Raw genomic sequence first — 26,824 nt, forward strand, 5'->3', positions numbered from 1 at the left:
CCCCACCTTGGGGGCGCTGCCCCCAAACCCCCGTTGAAAAATATGGGGGGAAACCGCGTCAATAGAAGTAGGGAAAATTTAACCTCTTTGTTTTGACATTTTGTATGTTATTTCTTTAATATCTATTATGATATGCATATTGACAATGTGAATGAATTGAAATTCTGATTTATGAATGCATAATTGCATATTGTCTATTGAGTATTAACAATGTTGTATGTTCAGAATTTACATTCTAAAATGTCTTCAACTTTTCATAGTATCATACACATGCCATTTCCATGTTTTATTGTTTTCATATGAATATAATGTATGTATGCATGCTTTATCCATGTTTTCATATGAACATTTAGAATTTTGAAATTTTCCTATATATTTTAAATATTTCCTATATTTTAATAGCCGTCCCCTTTGCCGTCCCCCGCCGTCCCCAAATTTGGCAAAAAAATTTGCCGTCCTGGAAACGCGTCCCGCCGTCCCCCGCCGTCCCCGTCCCGGAAACTCGGGGTAACATTGGTATGTTTACGCTTGCCTGTAATAAATTAGGTGGTTAGGTGCAGGTCATTAAATAAGGTTGTTGTAATTGTTGCAGCTCATTAATGAGCTTATTGCATTGTCATTAGTGTGGTAGTTATAATAGTAGATGTCACATCCCCTAGAAGACCCATCTCACATTGGATATCATGTGGTCAATGAAATAAATAATTTGATAAAAGATTTCAATTTAATGAAGCATGAGTTGGACAACCTGCAATCTGCACTGACCAGGGATGGGCGATTGAAAAGGGAAGCTGTCAAGCCATTAAGAAGCATGGATTTCCTTTCCCTTCCTATCCAATCTTCAGGTTGGACATAAAAAAGAAATGGTGGGAAGCTGTGGATGTCAAACGATGTAGTTGGGAAGTAAAAATCCAAACTCCACAACCCTTGACAGTGTCCTCCTGCCTCCGCCACAATGAGAGCTTCAAACAGGCATCAAAGCATAAGCAATAGAGTAATTTTGCAGAGAAGGAAGAAGGGAATGGAGCAGAAGAGATTCGTGGCACCTTTTGGGGCTGTTTTCTAATATGAAAGGTGCAATAGTAGCATGTCTGGAGGGGCAAAACGAGGAATAAATGACCATTTGTTCACAGGCGATGAGAGAGCCCCATTCTTTGGCTTCCTTGGCATTGCAGCAACTCTTGTGTTATCCATATAGTGGCTCTGCATATGGAATAACAAAAAGGGAGCATGGGTGTAGTCACAATAGGCAATCTGGAGCTAGAACTGCCATGAAATCCTCACTGCTATTTCTTAAGTCTAGTGTCCGACGCATCCATGTCTTGGTTATTGCAGCCATACTCAGCCTATTTCCAAGCCAAGTCGTATTATTCCAGTGATGACTGTGAACACCTGTTTTGTAGATTGACTTGTGGCCTTTCTGTTCCTTCTTTGGGCATGGTTCTTTGGTATTGGTCAAAATGTTGGAGTAAGACATGAGCTAGAGCACTTACATCTACATGAGAAACATCCTCCACATCATGCATGGAATCTCTAAGCTAATACCATCACGTACAGTGGAAATTGTCTTCAACATCTTCTCTAGAGTTTTACATTCTTCCGAGGCTTTTTGTCAAAGTCTGTGCCCTTGAATTATGCTGCTAAATTTGATTATGTGCCTACTCAGTCAGATAAGTATTTTCTATTTCATTTTATTTAGGTGCTAATAAGCGTAACCCTATGTGGGGATTGTATGTAGTAGTCACATATAAATTACTGTGTAAGAAGCATAACAAAGAATACCATGCTTTGTCTGTGACGAAAACTATGAAAGACTGTGGTAGGTGTAATGAATATAATAATATTGTATATATTTGAACAATGATACTCATATTTTCACTAGGATAAGTTGTGGAATACATGTATCCTTGTGCATGTGAACATTAATATGTTAATGGGTGTGAATGTCAAGTAGAAATTCTATAAATTGAACATTATAATTGTATAGGTCTCTACTCCTTAAAAATGTTGCAAGTACATGTAAATCTATTGTTAATAATTTAGTGTGGAACATATGTAGTGATCAACCACAGGCATGCCGCTGCAGCTAAACTAATCACTCAATCTGAACATGAGGGCATTGACTTTCTGAAGTAGAGTTAGTAAAGGATCTGCATTCTTAGTAACATGCCATCTTCATTTGGTTGAATGGATTTATTCAGGTAAAATAATTTATAGTTGTATTTTGGATCACCATCTTGACCCTAACCTCTCAAGGATACTATCTAACAATGATAGGAGTCCTTGCGGAATATATCATGCGGATGTAGGCAACAAAAGATTGCATCTCTGGATCTGTACAAGTTAAATGCTTGAATATAGTTAGGTGTTTAACAACTAAAATCATATTTTCTTTGGCTAAGTAGTTCTCTTCCAGTGAAATTTAGCAGGTCACTATAGAATAGAGCGAGAAGTCGTGATATTGCCATGGTGTAATGTCCCCAGTAGAGCCTCCCTTCCTTGACTGATTGATGACAGTTAAATAGAAAAGAAAAAGAGTTCCAGAATGGACTGTTATGAATTCTGGTATAAACTTATTATGAGAATTTCTGAGAATAAATATATTTTTATATTCAATGTAGGTATACGAATGGATCAGGTAGTCCCCTGTTACGTATTAATGTTCTGGAACTGAAAAATGAATCTCTGATACACCGAATATGTATTCAATGAAGAGGGTAATTCTCTGAGATATATTATTGTTCTGAGTCTGAAATTGTATCCCCAATACACAGAATATTTATACAAAGAATATGCTAATCTTCTGATATATTAATATATATATTTATGTCAGATTGAAAATATATCCTTAATACACAGAATACGTATACAGAGAATAGGCTAGTCCTCTGATATATATATTTATGTTCTGAGACTGAAATATATCCTTAATACACAGAATACGTATACAGAGAATGGATAGTATTCTGATATAGATATTTCTGAATCTGATCCTTCTTCCTTTTGGGTATAGTCTGGGTTTAGTTTCTCCTTTTGACAGCGTATCTTATTTTCTCCAACCTCTCCACCTTTCTTCCTCCCTTCTGTTCTATGCTAGCATGTTCTTCTTTATATCCCTCCATGAGATTGGTAGGGAGGTGTCTTCTCAGTAGAGATGTGACCGGCTACATGGGGTGTACCCCTTTGGAAACCAACGCATCCTTCCAATATCAGATTATTCCTCTTAATTATCTTGGTTAGGATTAGTTATCCTTAATCACTGTGAGGAAGACTTAGATAATTTATCTAAGAGGTGCTAATGATTATATGTTGAATGAAATGGAACGATCTATACATGGTGTGTTGTCCCTTGTGAATAGAATTCACGATATACATGATGCGCTGTCTACTGTAAAGAGAATTGATGCAGGAGCATCACTGGTCGATGAGCAATCTTGCATCAACCAAAAACATTTCCTTTCAGTTTCGTTCTTGTTTAGTTCTTGTGTAGTTTCAGTATTCTTACCGGTATGTACCGGTAGATGCTTGTTCTTCGTGGCAGGTCTTGTTTCCAGTTCCTAGCAGTTTCATGTGGTTGAATCCAGATTTCTAGTTCATTTGGGTTCTTCTTGTTAATGCATTAGTAGCTTCTGCAAGATAAGATTTTCCTAACTCATTAATCTCCTCTATTCTGTTTTGGTCTACTCATCTATACTATTAGATTACCTGATTTATGCTTTCCAAACTGAATATGTTTATCAGACTGTAACCTTTGATCTTGATTATGATATTGATATTGGATAAAATGGATTAAGATCGACGACCTGCTTAACACAGTTAAGCGTCTATCTAAATGCTATCAGGCTAGTAACCCGATAGCATATTAATGTCGATTCATTAATGAATCGGCATTAATATACTATCGGGGTATTAACCCGATAGCATATAATGCTATTAGTTATTGTTCTTGTTTGCCTTGACACCAATTCATTATCGGGTGTGTTAATAATCCATTATCATTTGCTTTGACACCGATTCATTTCGGTTGTGTTTATATCGATCTGTTAACATATACAAATGGCACCGATTCGTTATCATAAACACCGAAGTGAATCGGTAGACAGTCACGACCAAGTGATATCTTGGTCGGACATGTCTAAAAGACATGTCCGATCAAGGTGCCACTTGATCGTGGCTGCCTTGTTATATATACATCATTCAAAAGAAAAGGAAGATATTGAAATCGATACATGTTCTTCCTTCAGACCTGCAGAAAAGAAAGACGATAATATTATTGTCATAATAATAATACCAAAAATCAGAAATACACTATCTAGCATATAACTTGTTTATTAAATTGGAAATTGCAATAACTTTTACATGGTATCAGAGCCAAGTTGATTGAACTTGAGGCTATTCAATTTTGTGAATAATTTAAGAACAAGGTTATATACTACATCACATTTCCCCAATGGCCAGCGCTATCAGATTTGAAGACAGACTCGGAGGTGGCGATGATCTTTCAGCCTGGAAGTTCAGAATCCAGATGATCTTAAAAGAGAACAAAGTAGATTCATTTGTTCAAACTAAAAATGATCAACCTGAAAATGAACCTAACAAAACCGCATGGATTGAAGGAAATGAAAAAGCCATCAAAATAATAGTTGATGGGATGAGAAACAACATAATGCCCATCATGTCTTCGGACATGTGGTGTCGCGGTGTTGACGTGTATTTTGTACACTATCAAACACAGAATAAAATACCTAAAGGTACCTTATCCTCTCTTGAGTAAAGCCTCTGATTGCTGAAGATATCGCGAAAAAGGATCAATCAGGATGACTCCAAGGTTCTTCGTTGTAGGATCTCTACGTGTGGATAAGCTCTCTGTGGTATGATGTGATTTGCTGGAATCACAAGGGGACTTACACTTGATGCCTGAACTTCTGATCTGCTTTGAATATTGCTGGAACACAGGATCTTACTAGCTTTGACTTGAAAAAAAGGAAAAAAGATGAGGGCAAGGAAAGGATCTAATCCTAACACTAAGAATGTAAGAGCAATGAATGATCTTTGATGAAATTCTAACTAAGTCTTGTTTTGACATCACAGGACCATCTCCACAAGGTTAGTGCGATCTTCGAAGGAAAGCTTTATGATGTTCAAATCATCACTACAGGCATAGACACCATCAGGTTGATGCATATCAATGAAGAAGCGACAATTGAAGTTAAGCTTAAGCTGAACGATTCCAGTTGACTATGCAAGGCAAGTCTGCAATCAACAAACTGCTAGTAGTATGGATGTACGAATTCCACCATCAATCAAGCACATTTCTTCCACTCATCTAATAACATGAAATCAAATATGAGAAGTATAAAGACCATGCAAATTGTCGAATCGACCCATAAATTTCACCATTTCTTCAATGAAGTTACAAGTCTTTTACAACAACATCTTGGCAACAATCTTTGCCTTCTCTCTCTACTCTACTCTAATTGCTATTCTCTCTCTATCTTCTAACTGCATCCAACTATTCCTAACTATTCTAATTATTCCCCTTTACAAAATGAAATGCCAGGGCTTATATAGTGCCCTCAATACAATTCGATGGCTTAGATCAATTCGAGATCAGTGGCCAAGATTCAACAATGAAAACCCTAATTAGGGTTTGTTACAACCATTACATAACATTTAATGCTTGACCAATGATAAAATTGTATTGCTTGGACACATGTCCTCTCTAGAAAATTCCACCAATGGATAGCCGGGGTAGGTAAATCGGAGTTTGTGCCACCTTCCATGAGTTAGGTACATTGAATCTGGAAATGCTAAGGTGGACCACACTGACTGGAGAAGTGATGACTAGGATGCCACCTCGTCTGACACTTGTAACTTGGTAAATATTCAACTTGATGTTGTTGAGAAGCTAGCTTTAATTAATTCATCTGGAACTATTTGCTTCTTCAACGAACCCTTGTTCTAACTTCTTGTGTCCTTGATGTGCAGGATGATTGATGTACCTCGCCTTGGAATACTGGATTGGAGAAGTCGCCCTTGATGACGTTAGTCCAAAGAAGGCCGTCCTTGTCGATGCTAGGCTGGATCGAAGGAGGTCACCCTTGATGACGTTAGTCCAAAGAATGTCGTCCTTGTTGATGCTAGGCTGGATCGAAGAAGGTCGTCCTTGTCCTTGCTTGATCGTCCTTGATCTGGCTTGATTTTCCTTGAGGAGAGTCTTCCGACTTGTAGATCTTTCAAGCTTGGAGTCGCCATCTTGATACCTACACAACATTTCACAATTAATAATATATCTTGAAATCTAAAAATTAAACTTTAAAAGGAAGATTCAAGATTTTAATTAGGAAACTTCATGATAAATCTTGAGTTATCATTTCCTAATTTAGGATTTTCAAAGCAAAATTTAAATCTTCAAAAAAATGGTGCCAAGGTGATTACGCCATACCTCCACTTGGGAATTAATTCTAAAAAAAATGATGCAAAAATAGGAGAATTCGCTAGGCAAAATGTAGATCAAGACTCCCTTTAGCAAAATGCGCCCCCTTTAGTCTTCACAAGCATCAACTCCACCACCTCTAGCCTTCAAAAATCTGGAAATTCGCCTTCAAATGTCTTCAAAAAATCTGGAAATTATCCTCCAATCTAGCTAGAAATTCGCCTCTCCAATAGCTTTCAAGATGAATTTCGCCTTCCTTAGTCTCCACACTTGGTAGAAATTTGCTCCACACAAGCTAGATTTCGCACCTCCTTCCTTACTTCTCCAAATCGCACTTGAAACAATGAGTGAATGATTTGAATAATGAAAAACACACCCCAAATATATAGAGCGCTCACCATTTCACCTCCCCATAGGCCGACTTGATGAAAATAAGCTAAAAAAATAAATAAAAAAAAGGAAGAGGCCGACTTAATTAAGCAATAAAAAATGATACCTCAAGCGCTCTTCTTTTAAATTTTAAATTAATAATAATTAATTTCGAAATGCCTCAATTAATTAAAAAAAAACGATTTTCCAAGGCTCAAAATTAATTATTAAATGCTATGCGATTTTCATTAAATGCCAATTTAATTAGAATTTTTAAAAATATTTCGAAGTTTTTTGGCGAACTTGGCATCTAGTGCGATTTGCTAAAATAAGGCAAAAAATAATGAATTTTGATAACTCCGCTCTGGTCCCTTGGAGAGGGACAGAAGCGCTTCTACATTCTTAGTGTTAGGATTAGATCCCTTCCTCGCCCTCATCTTTTTTTCCATTTTTTTTTCAAGTCTAAGCTAGTAAGATCCTGTGTTCCAGCAATATTCAAAGCAGATCAGAAGTTCAGGCATCAAGTGTAAGTCCCCTTGTGATTCCAGCAAATCACATCATACCACAAAGAGCTTATCCACACGTAGAGACCCTACATACAAGAACCTTGAAGTCATCCTGATTGATCCTTTTCGCGACATCTTCAGCATTCGGAGGCTTTACTCAAGAGAGGATAAGGTACCTTTAGGTATTTTATTCTGTGTTTGATAGTGTACAAAATACACGTCAACACGCGGTTAAAACACTTTGTTGGTGAAGCGGCCACCAAGGTTCAAATCCCTGCTGGGCCACTGTGCTCGCAAGGCCTTGTGCCTTTGCTGGGTCATTGTGCTCACGGATTTGAACAAGTGAAGTGTGGGGATGAGGTCCCCCGTTTGTGGCCTCACTGGTTCATAGCTCCAGGTCAAAAGCGTTCACGTGGAGCCAGAGAGCGTATCATGCCAGCGTCACCGGTCACGTTAAAAAGTTTACCAGGCATAGCTTAAAAAAAAAAGAAAAACATAATGCCCATCATAAGAAAACATCAGACAGCCTATAAAATGTTCAAAGCACTTGAAAGCACATTTGAGACATCGAATGTAAGTCGAACTCTGGCATTAAAACGAGAAATAAATCATATCACCATGAACAAGGGGGAGACAATCAACGCCTGCTTTATGCGGATATCAACTCTAAGAGATGAACTAGCAACTCTGGATTACGAGATCAAAAGCAAAGAGTTAACACTCATTGCTCTAGATGGGTTGCCTAGTGGATGGAGTACATTCGTCCAAGGCATCAGTGCAAAGTCCAAATATCCTAAGTTTGAAAGATTAAGGGACGATTGTCTCCAAGAAGAATCAAGATTGAACAAGATGGGAGTAAAACAAAAGAACATAGATGAAGACCTTCAAGTCCTAAATACTAACACAAATAAGACAACTAAGAAGAAGCAATTTAGGAAAAGGAAGAGTCATCAAGGCAAGAACACTTCAAAGAGAGACCTATCACATATTCAATGCTATAGGTGCGATAAGTTCGGGCACTTTGTTGCAAAATGTCCAGAGAGAGCCAATCAAGCCACATTTGCCAGAGCAGGAAAATCTAAAAGAGATGATAACTCCCAGAACTATGTCCTCTACTCAGCACTTACAAGCCATGCATCAAATAAGTCTAACTCCTGGGTGATCGACAGTGGTTCATCCAGACACATTACAGGGTTTAGAGAAGTGCTAGAGTCCATGACAGAGGATAATGAAGAGGAAGTAACAATCGGAGATGATTCCTCACATCCAGTTAGAGGAATTGGTTCCTGCACCATCAAACTGAAGACAGGTATATCATTGCAACTCAAAGGAGTATTGTATGTCCCCGGCATCAAGAGAAATCTAGTCTCCATATTAGCCCTAGAAGATAACGAATACAGAGTAACCTTCATGGAGAACAAGGTGTTGGCTTGGCCGAAAAATTCTTCCATCAAGAAAGCTAAAGTCATTGGTCAAAGACAAGGCTATTTGTATGAGTTGCGCACAAAGCCCAACCTAGCCCTGATTCACGAAGCAACAAATGCAAATGAGGTCTGGCATAGAAGACTAGGTCACCTGAATTATAGAGCTTTGTCATCTATGGGAAACCTTGTCACAGGTTTACCTAAGTTGCAGCAATATCATTCAGAGGCATGCAAGGGATGTGCCCTAGGTAAAAATATCAAGGGTGCCTTCCATAATAGTACTAGGAAAACAAGCAAAGTATTAGAATTAGTTCATTCTGATGTATGTGGACCTATGTCCACTCCTTCTCTAGGAGGATGTTTGTATTATGTAATATTTGTTGATGACTACTCTAGGAAAACTTGGATCTACTTTCTGAAATGTAAAGAATTAGAAGAGATCCTTAGTAGGTTTGAAGAGTTTAAATCACTGACAGAAAACTACTCGGGTAATAAAATCAAAACCCTAAGAACTGATAATGGGGGGGAATACACATCAGAATTATTTAGAGATTTTTATAAAAACTCAGGGATTAAGAGGGAGCTAACAATACCTTATAATCCTCAACAAAATGGGGTAGCTGAGAGGAAAAATAGGACAATTGTAGAAGCTGCCAAAGCCATGATTCTTGATCAGAATCTAAATATCAATCTTTGGGCAGAAGCAACTAACACTGCTGTGTATATCCAAAACAGATGTCCTCACTCACATCTTGAAGATAAAACTCCTGAGGAAGTATTTACCAAACTAAAGCCAGATATCAGCCACCTTAGGATATTTGGGTGTCCTGTCTATATACATGTACCTAAAGAGAAAAGACTAAAACTAGAACCTTCTGGAAAAAGGGGAATACTTGTAGGATATAGCGAAACATCCAAAGCCTATAGAATATATATACATGGTCAGAGAAATATTGAACTTAGTAGGGATGTAATCTTTGAAGAAGACTTAGCCTTCAAAAGAGCCCTAAGTACAATAGAGCTTGAAATTTATATCCCCACTTCTAACATAGAAGAAGACCCCACTCCTGAGCTTCAGAGGGAGAATCTTGAGGAAACCATAGGTGAAACTTCAAATCCACCTAAAGAAAACCTCAAGAAAATACCTCTATGGGCCACCAAGACTGTAGCAAAAGCTCAGAAGTTTGTTGCTCCTTCAGGAACCTTCAGGGAAAGCAAAAGACCTAATAAATTCACTAGCTATGTTGCTCTTATGAATAATCTTTCTAAAACTGAACCAAACAATGTATCAGATGCACTTAAACATCAAGTATGGAAGGATGCCATGTCTGAAGAGTATCAATCCATTATGAAAAATGATATTTGGGAGATTGTTCCTAGGCCAACCAAGAAATCTGTGGTTTCATCTAAATGGTTATTCAAAATCAAACATGCTGCAAACAGCAGTATTGAGAAACACAAGGCCAGATTTGTAGCCAGAGGATTCTCACAAAGGGAGGGAATAGACTATGAAGAAACCTTTGCACCCGTTGCCAGGTATACATCAATGAAAGTTGTATTAGCCATTGCAGCAGCAAAAGGATGGAAGGTACACCAAATGGATGTTAAGACAACATTTCTAAATGGTGAGATCTCAGGAGAAGTCTACCTAGAGCAACCTGAAGGGTTTGAAATTTATGATGCAGTCTCATGTGTGCAGACTCAAGAAAGCTCTCTATGGGCTTAAAAAGGCCCCCAGGGCCTGGTATGAAAGAATTGACATCTATCTCTCAAGACTAGGCTTCTATAAAAATGATGCAGATCCTAATCTCTACTACAAAAGAAATAAAGATGATATGCTAATGTTGATTTTATATGTTGATGACTTATTAATCACAGGAAATGATCATCTTATAGATCAATGCAAGAATGATCTATCCAAAGAATTTGATATGAAGGACTTAGGACTCCTTCATTACTTCCTAGGATTAGAAGTATGGCAGAATTCTGACAATATTATACTAAACCAAGGAAAGTATACCTTGGACATTTTGAAGAGATTCGAAATGCATAACTGCAGACCTATGACATCTCCCATGGAAACAAATTTACATAAACTTAGGGAAGCAGCAGCAAAGTCACAATCCACTGATCCTACACTCTACAGACAGATGATTGGGTCCCTGATGTATCTGGTGAATACAAGGCCAGATATCTGTTATGCTGTCAATGCCTTAAGTCAGTTTATGTGTGAGCCTAAGGAAATTCACTTGATTGCAGTGAAACACATTATGAGATACTTACAAGGTACTCTAAACCTTGGTCTCAACTATGAGAAAGTCAATCTAGACCTACACGGATTTACAGACTCAGATTGGGTTGGGAGTGTGACTAACAGGAAAAGCACTTCAGGGTGTTGCTTCAGTTTAGGATCAGCCATGATATCTTGGATCAGCAGAAAACAGTCTTCTGTAGCTCAGAGTTTCACCGAGGCCGAGTACATTGCAGCTTCCATGGCTGCTCGAGAAGCAGTATGGCTTAGGAAGTTGCTTGTGGGACTATTTGGTGAACCTATGAAACCCACTGTCATCCATTGTGATAACCAAAGCTGCATAAAACTTTCTATAAATCCAGTATTTCATGACAGATCCAAGCATATTGAGATTCCATACCATTATGTGCAAGACATGGTAGACAAAAATGTGATCAAATTGGAATATGTTAGCACTGGAGATCAGACTGCAGATATTCTGACCAAACCACTTTCCAGAGTGAAGGTTGATCACTTCAGAAAAGGTTTAGGTATGATAGAACGGTAATCTGCTTTGTAAATAAGATGTTTAATGTGTAAACTTCTTTTGTCATGTTGGGACAGTTTGGGTTTCACCTCCTGTGTTCATATCTAAGAGGTGACGATCTCTCAGATTATGAACACTGGTATGTAGACATCATAAGGTGACAATCTTATGATTCTCTAAACCAGTTATCATGATTGGATTTTTGATATGTCATGGATGTGCCATGATGGTGTTGTGATAAAATATTTGTATAAAATGTTTGTCAACATATCACAACCTCAATAAGATGAGAATCTAACCATCCTCATATGTTTATCCTTAGTATTGCGTGTTTAGGCAATACTGATATCACGTGTTTAGGTGATATCTTGTCATAATGAAATGATAAATCTTTTATATCACATGATCAGGCAATACTCTATGTCACATGCTTAGAGTGATGTTTTATATTTGTATATTATGTTCTGATGATACTTCATATCATATGTATAGATGATACATATTCTTAGAGACTGACATTATGGAAAAAGAAATGTGATGCAGGTTACTTTATCTATCTTCCAAAGCTAAGAGGGAGTGTTAATGCATTAGTAGCTTCTGCAAGATAAGATTTTCCTAACTCGTTAATCTCCTCTATTCTGTTTTGGTCTACTCATCTATACTATTAGATTATCTGATTTATACTTTCCGAACTGAATATGTTTATCAGACTGTAACCTTTGATCTTGATTATGATATTGATATTGGATAAAATGGATTAAGATCGACGACCTGCTTAACACAGTTAAGCGTCGATCTAAATGCTATCGGGCTAGTAACCCGATAGCATATTAATGTCGATTCATTAATGAATCGGCATTAATATACTATCGGGGTATTAACCCGATAGCATATAATGCTATCAGTTATTGTTATTGTTTGCCTTGACACTGATTCATTATCAGGTGTGTTTATAATCCATTATCATTTGCTTTGACACCGATTCATTTCGGTTGTGTTTATATCGATCTGTTAACATATACAAATGGCATCGATTAGTTATCATAAACACCGAAGTGAATCAGTAGACAGTCACGACCAAGTGACATCTTGGTCGGACATGTCTAAAAGACATGTCCGATCAAGGTGCCACTTGATCGTGGCTGCCTTGTTATATATACATCATTCAAAAGAAAAGGAAGATATTGAAATCAATACATGTTCTTCCTTCAGACTTGCAGAAAAGAAAGACGATAATATTATTGTCATAATAATAATACCAAAAATCAGAAATACACTATCTAGCATATAACTTGTTTATTAAATTGGAAATTGCAATAACTTTTACACTTCTCCGGTCAGTTATCGCTTCCAATTGGCTGTTTCTGGATTCCTAGGACAGTTCTTGTGCTTACCAGTTGGTTTTCCTTCATTACCAGCGCGATTCTTGGCATGTGGATCCATCTTGGGTCTTGTTTGATGTTCTTTGGCGTGTGGCCGGCCTTCCTGCTGAACCGCATCACTTGGTTGTTATCTTTCGGAAAGATTTCTTAAATCTTAGGGCCGACCTAGATATGTTCCGGTGGGTATAAATATGATGTTATGTAATCATTTGTAGGGGTAGAGGAAGTAGAACTGAGAATAAGGATTGAGATTTGAATGTTGTAATCCAGTTGATTCTTAGAGTCCCGGTTGGATTGTATCTGGCTTGAAGCCTGCATGTAACTAGTTAACTACCGGATGTTCTTTGCTGATAATATGAAGATTGTTGGATGATTGCTGGAAGTTCTAAGGCTGTAATTTGATCTATTTATGTGAATTTGTTATGTTTTCTTATTGCTTTCGTTGTGTCTCTCTTGCTGCATAAGCCGGTTGACTCTTTTGAGGGTTTTTACCGATTATGGCTGCATCAAGAATCCACGACCTGCTCCTGATGATGATCCCATTTTGCTAATCCGTGCTCAGTCGAGGTTAGGAACTCGTTATTGTGACTTCGATTTGGTCTGCTAGCCACGGTAAGTGAGCTGCTAATTTGGGGCCATAATAATACTCGGATCCGGAATTGAACCAATACGAAGATCAATACAGGGACATCACACATGGTTATAGCCAATGCTATGTATCAAGTACTTAAATCACAAGGTAAGGTATTCAATATCTATGAGGCATGTGATAGATATATATGTAGTGTTAGTATAAGCATAAATGAAATCAAAAGGCTAAGAGTATTACTACTATTTGTATTATTGGGTGTACATTACCCTATGATGAACTACTAGCAAGAAGGTTGGCAATTGTTTTAAGTATGACCCCGCCATTAATCATGCTTAAAGAAAGATGGTAATTACATTGTAAGTCCTTCAAAGTTAGGTAGATTTTGTCGTGGTGAGGTTGGTGTGGTTCATTTTCTATTTAAAAGGATGTCCTCTAATGAATTCTAGTAACGTTGGTAATTGTTGGTATGAAATAGAGTGATAGTGGAACTTGACTTTCAATAGAAAGTCTTGATGTCACAAGTGGGTAAAATGTCCATTGAGTTCAATATATGTTTATTAACTCAATCTCGTGATTTATTAGTGTCATCATGGTATGATAAGATAATAATCATTTGAGTTGGCATCAATACTTTTAGCATCTCATATCTTTGGAAAACATGACAGGGTTTGCTAGGCATTAATCTAACTCTTCATTTAACCTACTGTGCTTGTGTGAACAAAGTTAATTTCTTGTTGAGCAATGAACCTAGCCCCTATGTCAATGAGATGAATCTATAGGAGATTTTGGAATGTTCAAATTCAATTATGAATAATATTGGGTGGAGTTTAATTCAAGACCTTGATATCCTAATAGGGAAGTGTTGTAATACAAGTTTCTAAATTGTGAGCTTACTCATGTTTTCATACCTATTGTTAAGCATTATTAATTGGAGGGAATCATTAATAAAACTCTAGTTATAGAAATTTATGTGCATATCTTTTGAGAGACCTTGTGAAAATTATGTGTGACTTTGATCCCATTTGGAAGCAAGTACATATGTAGTCCTCGGGCGAAGGATGCCCCTATGACCCAAGTCCGTAGCAGAGGGTTTAGGGGATTGCTCCAAGTCAAGGGTTGTTCTTAAGGGTTGTTCTTAAACTTGACCATCTCTTCTCCCTTAGTATGCTTCACCTTGAAGCTAAATCTGCATCAGATGACTATGAACTCACCTCCGTATTAATATGTCCCCTTTATAAATTTTGAGCCAATGGAAGACATCCCATTGTCATCAAGCCTATCTAATCTAACGCTTGGAATGTTTGGCTTTCCAAAATCTACTCCAACCTTGGATGAACTTGTAGAGTCATTATAGTTGTGGTTGTCTTGATGTGAATGTGGGAGAATGCCTCAAAGCTAAAACAAATGATGTTTGGGTATCAAAAACCATGGCTTGGTATCTTAGCTCTATGATATGTACAAAAGGTATAGTTAGCCCTTATGCATTAGAGAGGTCTCCTCTTCCAATAAAAAAGGTGGAACGACTTGGCCATGATTTAGCTATGGAGGAATTATGGAAACCTAATAACTTTTATTTAATGATGATGTCAACTAACCCATTATAATTTGAGGGTGTGAGCAACTCTTATTTTCATTTAGGAGATGGGGTTCATTCTATTATTATTATATTTTCCTTGATTCCAAAGTGTTTTCCTGCCAAGTTTTATTGCAAGGACAAAAGGATGAAATGAGGATACAATACACCGAAAGACTCATCAATGTGGAATTCAAGATCAACATCAAGATAAACATCACACTACAAAGGATAAAAGCGCAAGTGCACAGATGTAAGAAGGGATGCAATATCACAATCTTGAAATTTTCGATCCCAAGTTCAACATGAAGACTCACATCATAGAAATCAAGGTCAATACAAGGGGGTTCAATCACATTGCAAGAAGGAGAAAGCATCAAAGACATGTTCCACACATTCAAGACAAGGATTTTTTCTACATTCCAAGATGAGTTAACATCATCACAACTTCAAGGAAGATAAATTCAGGACATTCGAGAAAGAGGATGCAAAAAGTTTCAAAGGATAACTAGAAGAATCTAAGCTCAAGACGGAGGATGAACATTCGAGGAGGGTGCTCTATGCCAAGGAATTCAAGTCCAAGGTAAATAATTTCAAAGGTCGAGAACTACATAATCTACATGCTAAGAGGCGTCATGTGATGGAAGATGAAGGCCTACGCATTATGAAGTCAGAATGTTCAAGAACAACACAAGAATCATTAGGATGAAATGCATCTCAAGGACGGAATTCCCAAGTTAGAGGATTGAAGGACAAATACGATCAAGAGATAGTTTTAGAAGAGTTAATCAAAGTTAGAAACTTGATCACTGAGATGATGCAATTTGTGAATATGCCCCCATCATCATCAGACCGGACTTGGAAATGTTGAGTATCAAGAGATATTGCTCAAGCACAAACATTTCTTCATAGTGATCTACAAGCTAGCTGAGGTGGCATCCTATTCACATTCAACCCAATCAAGTTACTTCTACATCAACATGTCCAAGTTCAATGTACTTGACCCATTCAAGTCGGAGCAAGTGACACATGGCACTTCATCAAATATTGTTTCACATACCTAACCTATTTTCTCATTGGTTAAACATTCAAGGAAGGACATGTGTCCATCATAATTTCATTGGATACAAGGAAGTTTACAGTAAAAAAACCTAATTAGGGTTTTATTGTTAGATCTTGGCAGTTGATATGAGAATCAATTTAAGCCGTTGAAATGTAATGAGATCTTTATATAAGGCTCAAATCTCTCATTTGTAAAGGTTAATGGTTAGAAGTTCATAATTAGGAAGCAAGTAGTAGTAGAGTAGGAGGAGGAAAGAAGAAATCATCGCCAACACTTGTAGAAATAAATACTTGATTTCATTGAAGTTATGGTGGATCTTTGTGTTGTTTCTACATTTGCACGGTTTCTCGTTACTTCTCAAACTTAATTAGAGTTCATTGATCATGGGGGATGCTTATGAAGATATTGTGATGAGTTCCTTGGTTCATATTTTTGTAGTTTGCTAGTTGTAAGCTACAGTGTAAAGTTAGCCTAAACCTAATTGTGCTAAGTTCGATTGTGGATAGTTGTTCAAGTTGCACCAACATTGGGTATTTGGATGATGTATTCTCAATGTGAAAATCTTCCATTTCCTTAGAAGATTGCAACAAGTTTGTGTGGTTGTTGTCATCATGGCAAAGCAAACCTTGGTTTAAAGGAATTTGTCTAAGTAACATTCATCATCATCATTGATCTTAAGAGTAGCGTAGTCTTTCTAAACCCTTTGCCTCTCTTGTCTTTATTTTCCAAAAGTTAGTTTAGAGTCTATGTTCTAAATTTCTAATAGAGTTCAAGCAAAACGTAAGTCCCCTTGTGATTCCAACAAAATCACATCAATTTCATTGAGTCTATCGAAGCATTTGTTGTCGGGAATAATCATTATGTTATGTTGTCATCAGTAATTATGGGTTATGGCAGTCAGTTAGTCTTCCCAAAGGGCAGTTGGACGTGGCAGTTGGTCGCACCCCTTCGGGTATTATATATTGCATAGTTTGCATTGTATGTAATGTCCCCTACTAGGATTTGGACTATTTTAACCATAATTAATCTATTTCAAAGTACTTATGGCTTAAACTAACTTGATTAAAAGTCGAGGCTATCTTAACATGAAAATAAATCTGGGACATTCTTTCTTTAGTCTATCAAGTACTTGCTAATTTACCATACTAGATAATTTAATCTTATTCCGATTCATTTATAAATCATTTACATATTTATTAAATTACTAGTTTTATGAATTATTATATATTATTATAGAGCAGTTTCTAAAAGATATTACATTAATTATATTTATTGTATTAATATCTGTTATTATATCAGTATCCATATTTATAACCCTTATATTATTCCTTATTGTGATTTGAGTATATATATATATATATATATATATGAATTAAATAATGTTACCAATAATTTATATATTTGCTAATAACCTATTATTAATACTAACAATGCAAAAAACATTATTAGTTATGAATATATTTAGTGGCTGGTAATGGCAGACAGATCTGATGCATGTCAGATATGGTCTGCCACTGTCATGAAACTATGTGTTACTATAATACATATTTTAGACTGTTAATATTATTGTTAAAATTCTGTATAAAGACATTATCGGGCTTCATATACTAAGCATACATATTAAGCACATCACCATGCATACCACTAGGAACAAGGATGTTCTGCCTGTAACTAAATAACAGTTCTGATCTGAACTGATCGATAATAATTTCATTTTAATGAGCACAGATTATATATCTCAATCCCTTTCCTGGTTCCCGATACACTATCTTCCCTCTCTAAATACGTATTTAATAGTTCCAGTGCCAAGAGTACTATCTTTTCAATGGAATGGTTTTCTCTAACAGCCAGGTCCTCCTCTAAATATTATTAGTTAATTTACTTAATATCATTTCCCTTAAACATACTTCTTCATAAATATTTGTTATAGTCTAATCATAACTATAAGTTATTAATTGCTGACTATGTCTTACGTGTCTTAATTGATATTTGTTTGATAACATCATCCTATTTAAACTTATTTAATCGGAATTTGCTTGATGATATACATATATATATATATATATATATAATGTCGATGTATAATTGTTGGATGATATTGGTGCTGATCGCTGATTTTCAACATTTCTTTGATGACACCTGAGTTGTTAATAATAGGGAGACCATATAGTTCAATTCTTTGTCCGTAATTATTTGATGTGTTTTGTTGATTGTCTTAGCACTTCCTTGGAGACTATGGATCGATATAGGACAAGAAGGATTGCTAAATCTTTCATACCATCCATCCAGTACTTCTCAAACTTAATGGATAACTAATACTAAATAACACCAATATCGTTTTCGCCACTCATTGCTAGATTAGTGCCAAAATATGCATCGCTACCTTCGATATCATAGTTATCTTTTTTTCATATTCGTGCTTCCCTTCCGGACATAATCCTTAACATACTGTAGTCTCTTTCCTTACGACTTGTCTCTTCGATAATGGAAGAAATATAGAAAATTAAGATGTAATATTATAAGATAAAACTACACTATAAAGTTCATCACATTAATAATAAATATTAATAAATATATTATTTAAAAAAAAATTATTTAATAAATAGATATTTAATCATTTCAAATAATATTTGATTTCATAATTATCATATTAATTAATAATAATCACTTTATTTAAGATATATATATATATAACGATCAAGGAGGGGATATGACAACCTTGGATTTTCCTTGTTTGATAACATCATTCAGCATATAAGGTTTCTTTGTTCAAGAGAGAATAGAATACCTTGGTATTTTATTCTGCGTTTGAGGTGCATAAAAAACACATCAACAAGTCGTACATAACATACAACCAGTTTTGGACAATACACGTCAATATGGCAAGGAAATACTGCGTCACGTTGATGTTTATGGTTATGTTGTTGGAAGCAAGGGAGGAAACTAAAGACGTCAAAAGAATGACAGTGCTCTAGTTTGGACTTTGGCCTTGATAACATTGGGGGACGTGTAATTTTCTGCAGCATGTGGTTGTGGGTCTCAACGTGCAACCAAGCAAGAGAGTATGGCCCCAAGTCAACCCACCCTTCAATGGTCCATTTCGTGATCTAGGAGCTCGGAATGAATGTTGAGCTTATATGCCACCAGGCTACATGTTGCATTGGTTTTCTTAAGGCTGCCACAAGATTCAGGATGGCAATGAAAGTGGACTCGACATTTGCCTTGTTAGACCCCTAAAGCAAGATGTGGATGAAGAACATGAAGGATGAATGATAACCAGTAAGATGTTTTTTATTACAAGTATATGTAAGTAGTTAAGAAAGTGCCAATACTCCGTTTAAATGCAGCTCAAAATTTTGTATTATCTATGGCAGTTGTGAATTTGTGCCAACTTTGATGCATATTACGGCACAAGGATATAGTATCTCCTACATGGTGCCAACTGATATTGTAATTTTAAGAATCTATGTGGTAGGTGTGTCCCCTTTGATCACATTTATCAATCAAAAAAAAAGTTCTCTATGCAAACTGTGAAAACAAACCTTGGGAAGTGATTTCTCGATCCTCATTCATTTGCAGTTTTTGGCAGTTGGAAGTGATAAGAGAATTACATGTCATTGTTTAATATTTTTACATTCAGTAGCTGGCAGGGGATTTGATAGAGAGGAAGCAAGGAAAACCAAGTGATGCCACTAGAGGTACATAGTGGTGGAACTGGATTCTTTTGGAACAACATTCATAATGCGATTTAGGGGAAATATCCAGGCATATAGTAGCATTTGACTTCAAAAACCATTGTTCTTCATATTGAGAATATAACAATAATTGTACTGTGACTAGGAAAATTCAAAATAATGTCTCAATTTGTGGGAAAAGCATGCACTGCATTTTCAAAACACAGCTATCTATATTAACTGTTTATATTTTTTTAAACTCTAGACATGAATCTAGATCATCCAGACACAGATATTTGACCTTGAAGCACATTCTAACCTCCTCTTGCAAAGTCCTCATTAATTTTGTTCCATGGTTTTTACAAGGAAAGCAAACAATTATTTATACCTTCAAGTACATTCCACTAACAGTTGCATTCTACTGTCAACCATATCATATGGTAGGTAGATCTGGCCATTGTTTGCATGCTTTCCTATACTGCCAAGAGTCATTGTCTGAGATGAAAAATATACATACAGGTATGCTCGTGCTTCTCTCTGAAAATCATCAAAAAATAGAGTTGAGTTCAATGGTGAAAACTCGTATGACTTGCTAAAATCATAGTGAATTATCTCCAGCATGGTCATCAAATCCAACCATATTTGATTCAAATCCAGTTTGGTCCAGAGTTTTTTATACCAGAGAAACTTGTCCAATTCAGCCTTGATTTTTCAATTGTTAGCTATAGAAATTTTACCAAAAAATTGTGACCTCCTGAATGAACGAGATTTCGAACCTGGTAACTATGATCTCTAGAAAACATAATTGAGAATAATTAGCTGCTGATTTAATAGTAACTATTACATTTACTATTGTTTGTTTTTGCCACTTGAACTGCTGATTTTGACATGCCTTTTAGATTTGGTTAATATGTCAGACAGGGCATGCAAGTCAATGGTTACGTAGGGAGGAGATAACTTTAATCCAAGAAAAATATAGGAACGGGATACAACTCAATAAGATCATGATGCCTATAGACCTCTGTAGGCAAAAACTGGTATGCATTGACTATTATTCAAACTTGAATAAAAATTGGAAAACGTTTAATCTAAAAATAAAAATAATCCAGCTGCATATTCATAGTCGTACATAATGAACTTTACTCACCTTTACAGTTTACTGAGTCGATTGAAATCTGAAGCTCAGTGTGTTAAAATATTATGATATTTATTCATTTACCTTACCTTCTCTATGAGAATCCTCAAGTTTCTGTTTCTCATCTTCTGCCTTTAAACGTGCTGTTTCTGTCATTGCAATGAGATATTCCATCTGTGAAAGTTTCTCTTTTGATGTCACTAGGTGCTTATTCTTTTCTTGTATTGTATTATGCAAGTCTTCCACAAGCTTATTCTTTTTTCGCAAATCTTCATTGTTGATCTGTGCCACAGTCTTAAGATCCCCTTTCAAGCGGAGATGTTTGCCAACTGGACCTCCAGAATTATAGTCCTCAGCTCGTGCAACCCATCCATATAAGTCGTTCCCAGGATCTCGTTCATGCTCATAATACTCCTTTCGGCTTCGATGGTTTTTAATGAAGGATCTTTCAAATGATAGGGCATCATTGTACCCTTGCCAGTCTTTATTAAACTCAAGAACAGCCTTGCCCTGATGACCTTCATAAGTCCACATTGCGCAAACCTGTGCTGGATAGAATCCAGAAAATCTATCCTTCAGCTCACCATTACCAGGACCAATGTACTTTCCCTCTTTGAATATCCTACGGATATTCACAATAATGCCCATCCAGGGCCAAACAATGAGTTCTTCTTCATTTGGTCTGAGTGGAGCTTCCTGCTCCAAATGCACAGTCCTTTGTTTTTGTGGCTCAGCAGAAGTTGCAAGCATATTTTTTAGGAACTTCTCAAGTGCTTTATGGCACCCGGTAGTTTCTGCTTCCCTTTTTCCAGCACCCACACCACTTGCATGTTGAAGCAGGTCATTGTATCTGTAATCCTGTTTTTTCTTCCCTCTACAGAATGGACATCTCAAAGTCCCATCCATATTCTTTATGATATGATTTCCCTTCACTAGATCCTCATATGATTTTTCTTCATATTCTTTAATCTCAGATTCACTAATATCACCGTCACTTTCACTGGACAAATCCATTGCAACACTAACCCAGTTCAGAATAAAGCAGAATGATGCCAATTTCTAGGCCCTATTAGGTGCTCCACAAGTCCTGCAAATTTTGATATTCACAATACAAAAGAGTGGGCTTATGAATTATTTCTGATACTAATTGTCATATCCAAAACTATACAAGAAGAAAGCTAGATAAATGAGAATCAATAACAATTAACAGTCATCCATCAATAATATATTTTTTGAACTTTTTGCAATATTCAACAATCTGACAATCTTTAGATTGAAGTGTGGCTAGTTTTGTTATTTTTTGTGAATGGAAGTGCTCAACTACGGTATGGTTTTGTGGATTAAAACTTGCTGCCGTAACTCTTATCCAGTTCTGCTCTGTTTTAAAACTCTAGCATTTGTTTGTGTTGATTGAGCATTGATGTATTCCCTATTTTTTATTTGTTGCATTTGAACTGTTTTTCAAACCCCCCCCAAAAAAAACAAACTAGACTCCATGTGGATAATTAATAACTTAGAGAGTCCCCCATGGACAGAAATCTTTTTGAAAATTTTGAAATATTGAAAAATGTGATTACATTTGAGAACTAAAAAATGTGGCTGTTTTAGTTCCCTGGGTCTTTTTTGCATGTGTTTTAGACTTTGACCCACATAGCTAGATTTAACATTTCTTGATGCTCTATCATCCCTTAATGGAAATTGAGATCTAATGTACTTCCTATCTTTCCTTTCATTTGAACTGTTTTTCAAACCAAATAACAGAGTCCTAGTTGTGATTAGATATTAATTATACTAAATTGTAGAAAACAGAAGCACAAAATCAAGTGAAATAATTAGATTGCTTCAAGGACTATGTAGAACTTTACAACCACAAACAACTTATGATAGAATTGACATGAAATTTGTATGAATAATATCGAGCACAATGTAGGCAATACAACTTGAAATTCCTACAGGCACAAGAAATAGAATGAATTGATTGCACGAGGATGAAATTCACAAAAATATGCAAAATGGAATCCATCTTAAATGCCTAACAACTGTAGCAGAAATTTTTGGAGTACATTTTCCTTCGGGATATTTAGATATATCTAACAGAGAGTGTATTATTCATGAACCTCTAGATTGCACATTGGCAAGTAGTAATCTCATGCACTCCATCCCCAAACTCACCTTGGAATATTCTTTGTCAGGGAGGGCAGTCAATAGTTTATGTTCTCAAGGGTGTTGCATGAAGGGCCAACAAAAGCTACATCTTTAAAATTGTGTTTTAAGGAGAATATGCAACATGGAATGGAAAGGCATTGGCATGGAAAAATTTGGCACTCGAAGACTCTACCACGTCTCATGCCTACATATTGAACAAACCTACAACTGTCCCCATCTTCTCACAAGCTAAGAGTCTTTTTCTGCCCTCTTGTAGAAAAATCACTGCTACAACTACCACTACCAACCATATAGGGCATCTGCATAGCTGATTATCTGGACTATGTTGGCATTGGCACACATGTAGACATTGATTGCACCTCCATATGCAATCTATGAAACTCTACCTTCTCATACTCCATTATCTCTAGACACACCTTCACCCCACGTCCTATAAAGACCAACAGATTAGAAATAAGAATATACTCTTGTGTAGCTCCCTCTAAAAAAGTTTATTTTGCAAATGTGTCACAACCAAAATCTACTACACCCCAAATGTTTGTTTTTGTCTTTTTCTAGGGTCGTAACTAATTGGAGAAAGGTTTTATGGGATTAAGAGCCTTTTGTATAAGGTTTTAAAACTTTGGAAGAACACAAATAGATTTTGTAGCTATCCCCTTTCACCCATAACACCCCCAAGTGAGCTTGAAACTCTCAAATTTTGATTTTCATTTCTTTCTTCCATCTCATCATGCTCACAACTCTCACTGTTGTTGCTCACATTGTTTTATTTTGTGAAACAATATGCAAGTGCAAACACAAATTAGAAAGAAAAAAAATATATCATACATCTCTTTCCTTAAAATCATTTTGAAAGAAAAAACAAATGGAAGATTCACTTACCTATTTTACTTCTTTTGCTACCTCACTCCTAACTTCTCATCAATGCTATTCCCACTATACCTTCAAACCTTGCTCAAACTTTAGTTACTTTTTTGGCTCCAACATGGCTACAAAACTATTTGGCTTGAAAAAATGAGTTAAAATGAGATAAGGAAGCATTTTTTGTTGTTTTAAGGTTAAGAATGGTGTGGGGGACCAAAAAAATAATAAATCAATCTTTTTTTAAATTTGGATTTTTTTAATTGAAAAGACCTCTATAGCTTAGGGGATGATCAACCATCCTTTGCCCATCCCCTCCCTATCCCTCCCTATCCCAAGACGTTTAAGGAAAAAAAAATTAAATGGGGATGGCTACAAGATGTCTCTAGGGCGAGTACACCTAGAAACTCCCAAGGGACACATCCCCAAGGTACATAGGAAAATCCATATGATGTTGAAAATTGATTGTTGAACTTGATATTGTTATTTTAATATTGAACTCTAAGTTTGAGCAATAAATATTTATGTTTTCACATAGTTCCACAACATTTCCTGATTAAGGACGAGAGACGCAGAGGGAGGTTTTTGGGACCGGGGAACCAAGGGCCTATCTTTGGGGTCTGTAATGGCATGTGCCATATAGAAAATGACTCGGCCGCATCCCCAATAGAGATGGTGGAGGTGGCATAAGTGGTGGTGCTATGGGGGGACATTTCCCCCAAGTCCCCAAGTCTTTAAAACGTCCCTCTATAGGGGACACAATTTTTTTTTGGGGGGGGGCATGCATCCCTATGAAACATTGTGTTTTAATAACATTAAATTTTATGATGGTTTTTTTATATATATATATATATATATTTCTACAAATGATCCCAACATTGACCCAGTCCCAAAAAGAAAATTGTGAATTAGCAACTTAGCCTCAAGCCCTTGTCAAATCAATAACAAACAGTTGTATGGCAGCATTAAGAGTAAAACTGAAGGTTGGAAATCATGAAAACAACAAATCCAGTAACTGAAATAACTCACAACAACAACAAAATAATCCAAACCATATGCACAACACTAAATATGGTTGAAAACAATGATCAAATGTTAGGCTTAGCCATCATAATGGCTGAAAACATGAATTATTGGAAACAAGTAAACAACAAATAACAGCCAATGATTAAATAATCAACACATGTATCGTAGCAGCACTAGAGCAACACTACAGCAAACTGAAAAAGACTTCAAAACCTCAATCTCTCACAATTCAACACAATATTGATTCCCATGTGTAACCACCTCTAATGGACAAGCAGGTTTTCATCCTCAGCTTCAAATATGGACACTAAGAGGGCTTTTATCTTCTAAGTCTCTGTAATGTCCCCTTCTCAATGATGTGCTTTCAGTGGTCCATTGGCCTATTCCAAAGACCTGTAGGCTATGTGGAAAGGAGAATTTTGGAGTTCTGCACGAGCTTTCTAGGGTTTATCAAGAGGGAATTCTTCAGTCCTGTCTATGGTTTCCTTCTGGGTTTTTCATGAGCTCCGGAGTAGCATAACATGCATTGGATTTCTTGATGAAGTGTGAACTTACTATTTTAGTAAGTTAGGGTTTGGTTGTTTGGATGATGTTGTCTTACAGAGCATTCCAAGCTCTTCCTCTAGGTGCACAGATCATGATTTTTGGAGAAGTATTTCATGACTTACTATTTTTAGTAAGTGGCAATATTGAGCATTTCTATTTTTAGTAGTCTCGGACGGGGTCTTGATTCAGCATAGTTCAATGGTCTTCGTCGCACAACTTCATCCTTGATTTTGATGTTAATCAATACCGGAGTTATAAGTTATTGAATTAAATATTATTTCCTTATCCTAAGGTTTAATATTTAATTATTTTATTACTGATTAATTGTGTTTTGGGTGACTTAGGGAAAAGGATAAATATCTGCTACTAATATTATTATTTCCCCTAGTCAGGTGGCGTTGAGAATGATTAAACATGTCATTGTTATATTGTTTTAATATTGCAAGTTGTTCACCTAGCAAAAGTTCGAACTTTGCCTAGGGAGTTGGGAATAAGTGGACGCAATTTCGAGGGGACATGTTTAATAAAATTCAAATGTGTTGGGTGCCTAGGAGTGTAATGAAGCGACATGTAATTTGGGGTGTATTTGTGTGCATTTGCATTTGAATTTCGTGGAGCAAGAAGTTATAAATAAGAGCCTTGGGCTCTCATTTTGGTTACTTGAAAATTGCATCGTTATGCTGCCGGATTGGCAATAGAAATTTGAGCTTTGAAGTGAGCCTTCCTAGCTAAGTGCAGTTTCGTACTTGCAGGACAGTACCTAGCTATTTTCTATGTTCTCTCAGTAATCTTTGTGAGTTTGTTGAAGTGTGGGATTGCTGGTTCTTCAGTAGTTCGAGTTTCAGTGTGTTTCCAGGCTGCTGGGAAAGTCAAGGCTGAAGCATACTTTCATTCATAAGTCTTCGTGTGATCGCCTGCTGCTTCTGGGTATTGGCTCTTTGATTTTCTATGTCCCAGGCAACGGTATTTGTAAGTTTCCAGCACTAATCCCTGAGTATTCATTTTTATATTGCAAACCGAAATTTCCAGCTTTAGCGTTTTTCTCTGTGTGGGAATTTGGAAGCAAGTTGAGTTGAATGGGCTATTTGGTGGTCAGTTTGTTGGTTGTTCTTGGTCATTATTGATATATTACCAATTTGGGTTTGGTTTGGAATGATTTGGGCGAGTTGTGAGAGAGTTTTATGCATTTTAGTGTCTTGGTGTTGCTGGTTGTGCGTTTCCAGCTTGCTATCAAAAATTACAAATTTCTGGAAGTTAGTGTTTGGGTGTGCATTTAGGAGTGTGAGTAGATTAG

The 26,824-nt window shown here is 36.5% G+C and overlaps 1 protein-coding gene across 2 annotated transcripts in view; it reads right to left on the reverse strand.

Moving 5' to 3' along the window:
• LOC131045088 (factor of DNA methylation 1) overlaps positions 1–26,824 on the reverse strand; it is a 120,343-nt gene that overhangs the window by 3,460 nt on the left and 90,059 nt on the right. For both annotated transcript variants that reach the window (XM_057978611.2, XM_057978610.2), the window contains exon 2: positions 21,021–22,018. In XM_057978611.2, coding sequence (XP_057834594.2) covers positions 21,021–21,945 — 925 coding nt within the window. In that variant the 5' untranslated portion in view covers positions 21,946–22,018. The remainder of the gene's footprint in view (positions 1–21,020; positions 22,019–26,824) is intronic.

Source organism: Cryptomeria japonica, chromosome 3 (assembly GCF_030272615.1).
Source record: "Cryptomeria japonica chromosome 3, Sugi_1.0, whole genome shotgun sequence".
Taxonomy (NCBI): Eukaryota; Viridiplantae; Streptophyta; class Pinopsida; order Cupressales; family Cupressaceae; genus Cryptomeria; species Cryptomeria japonica.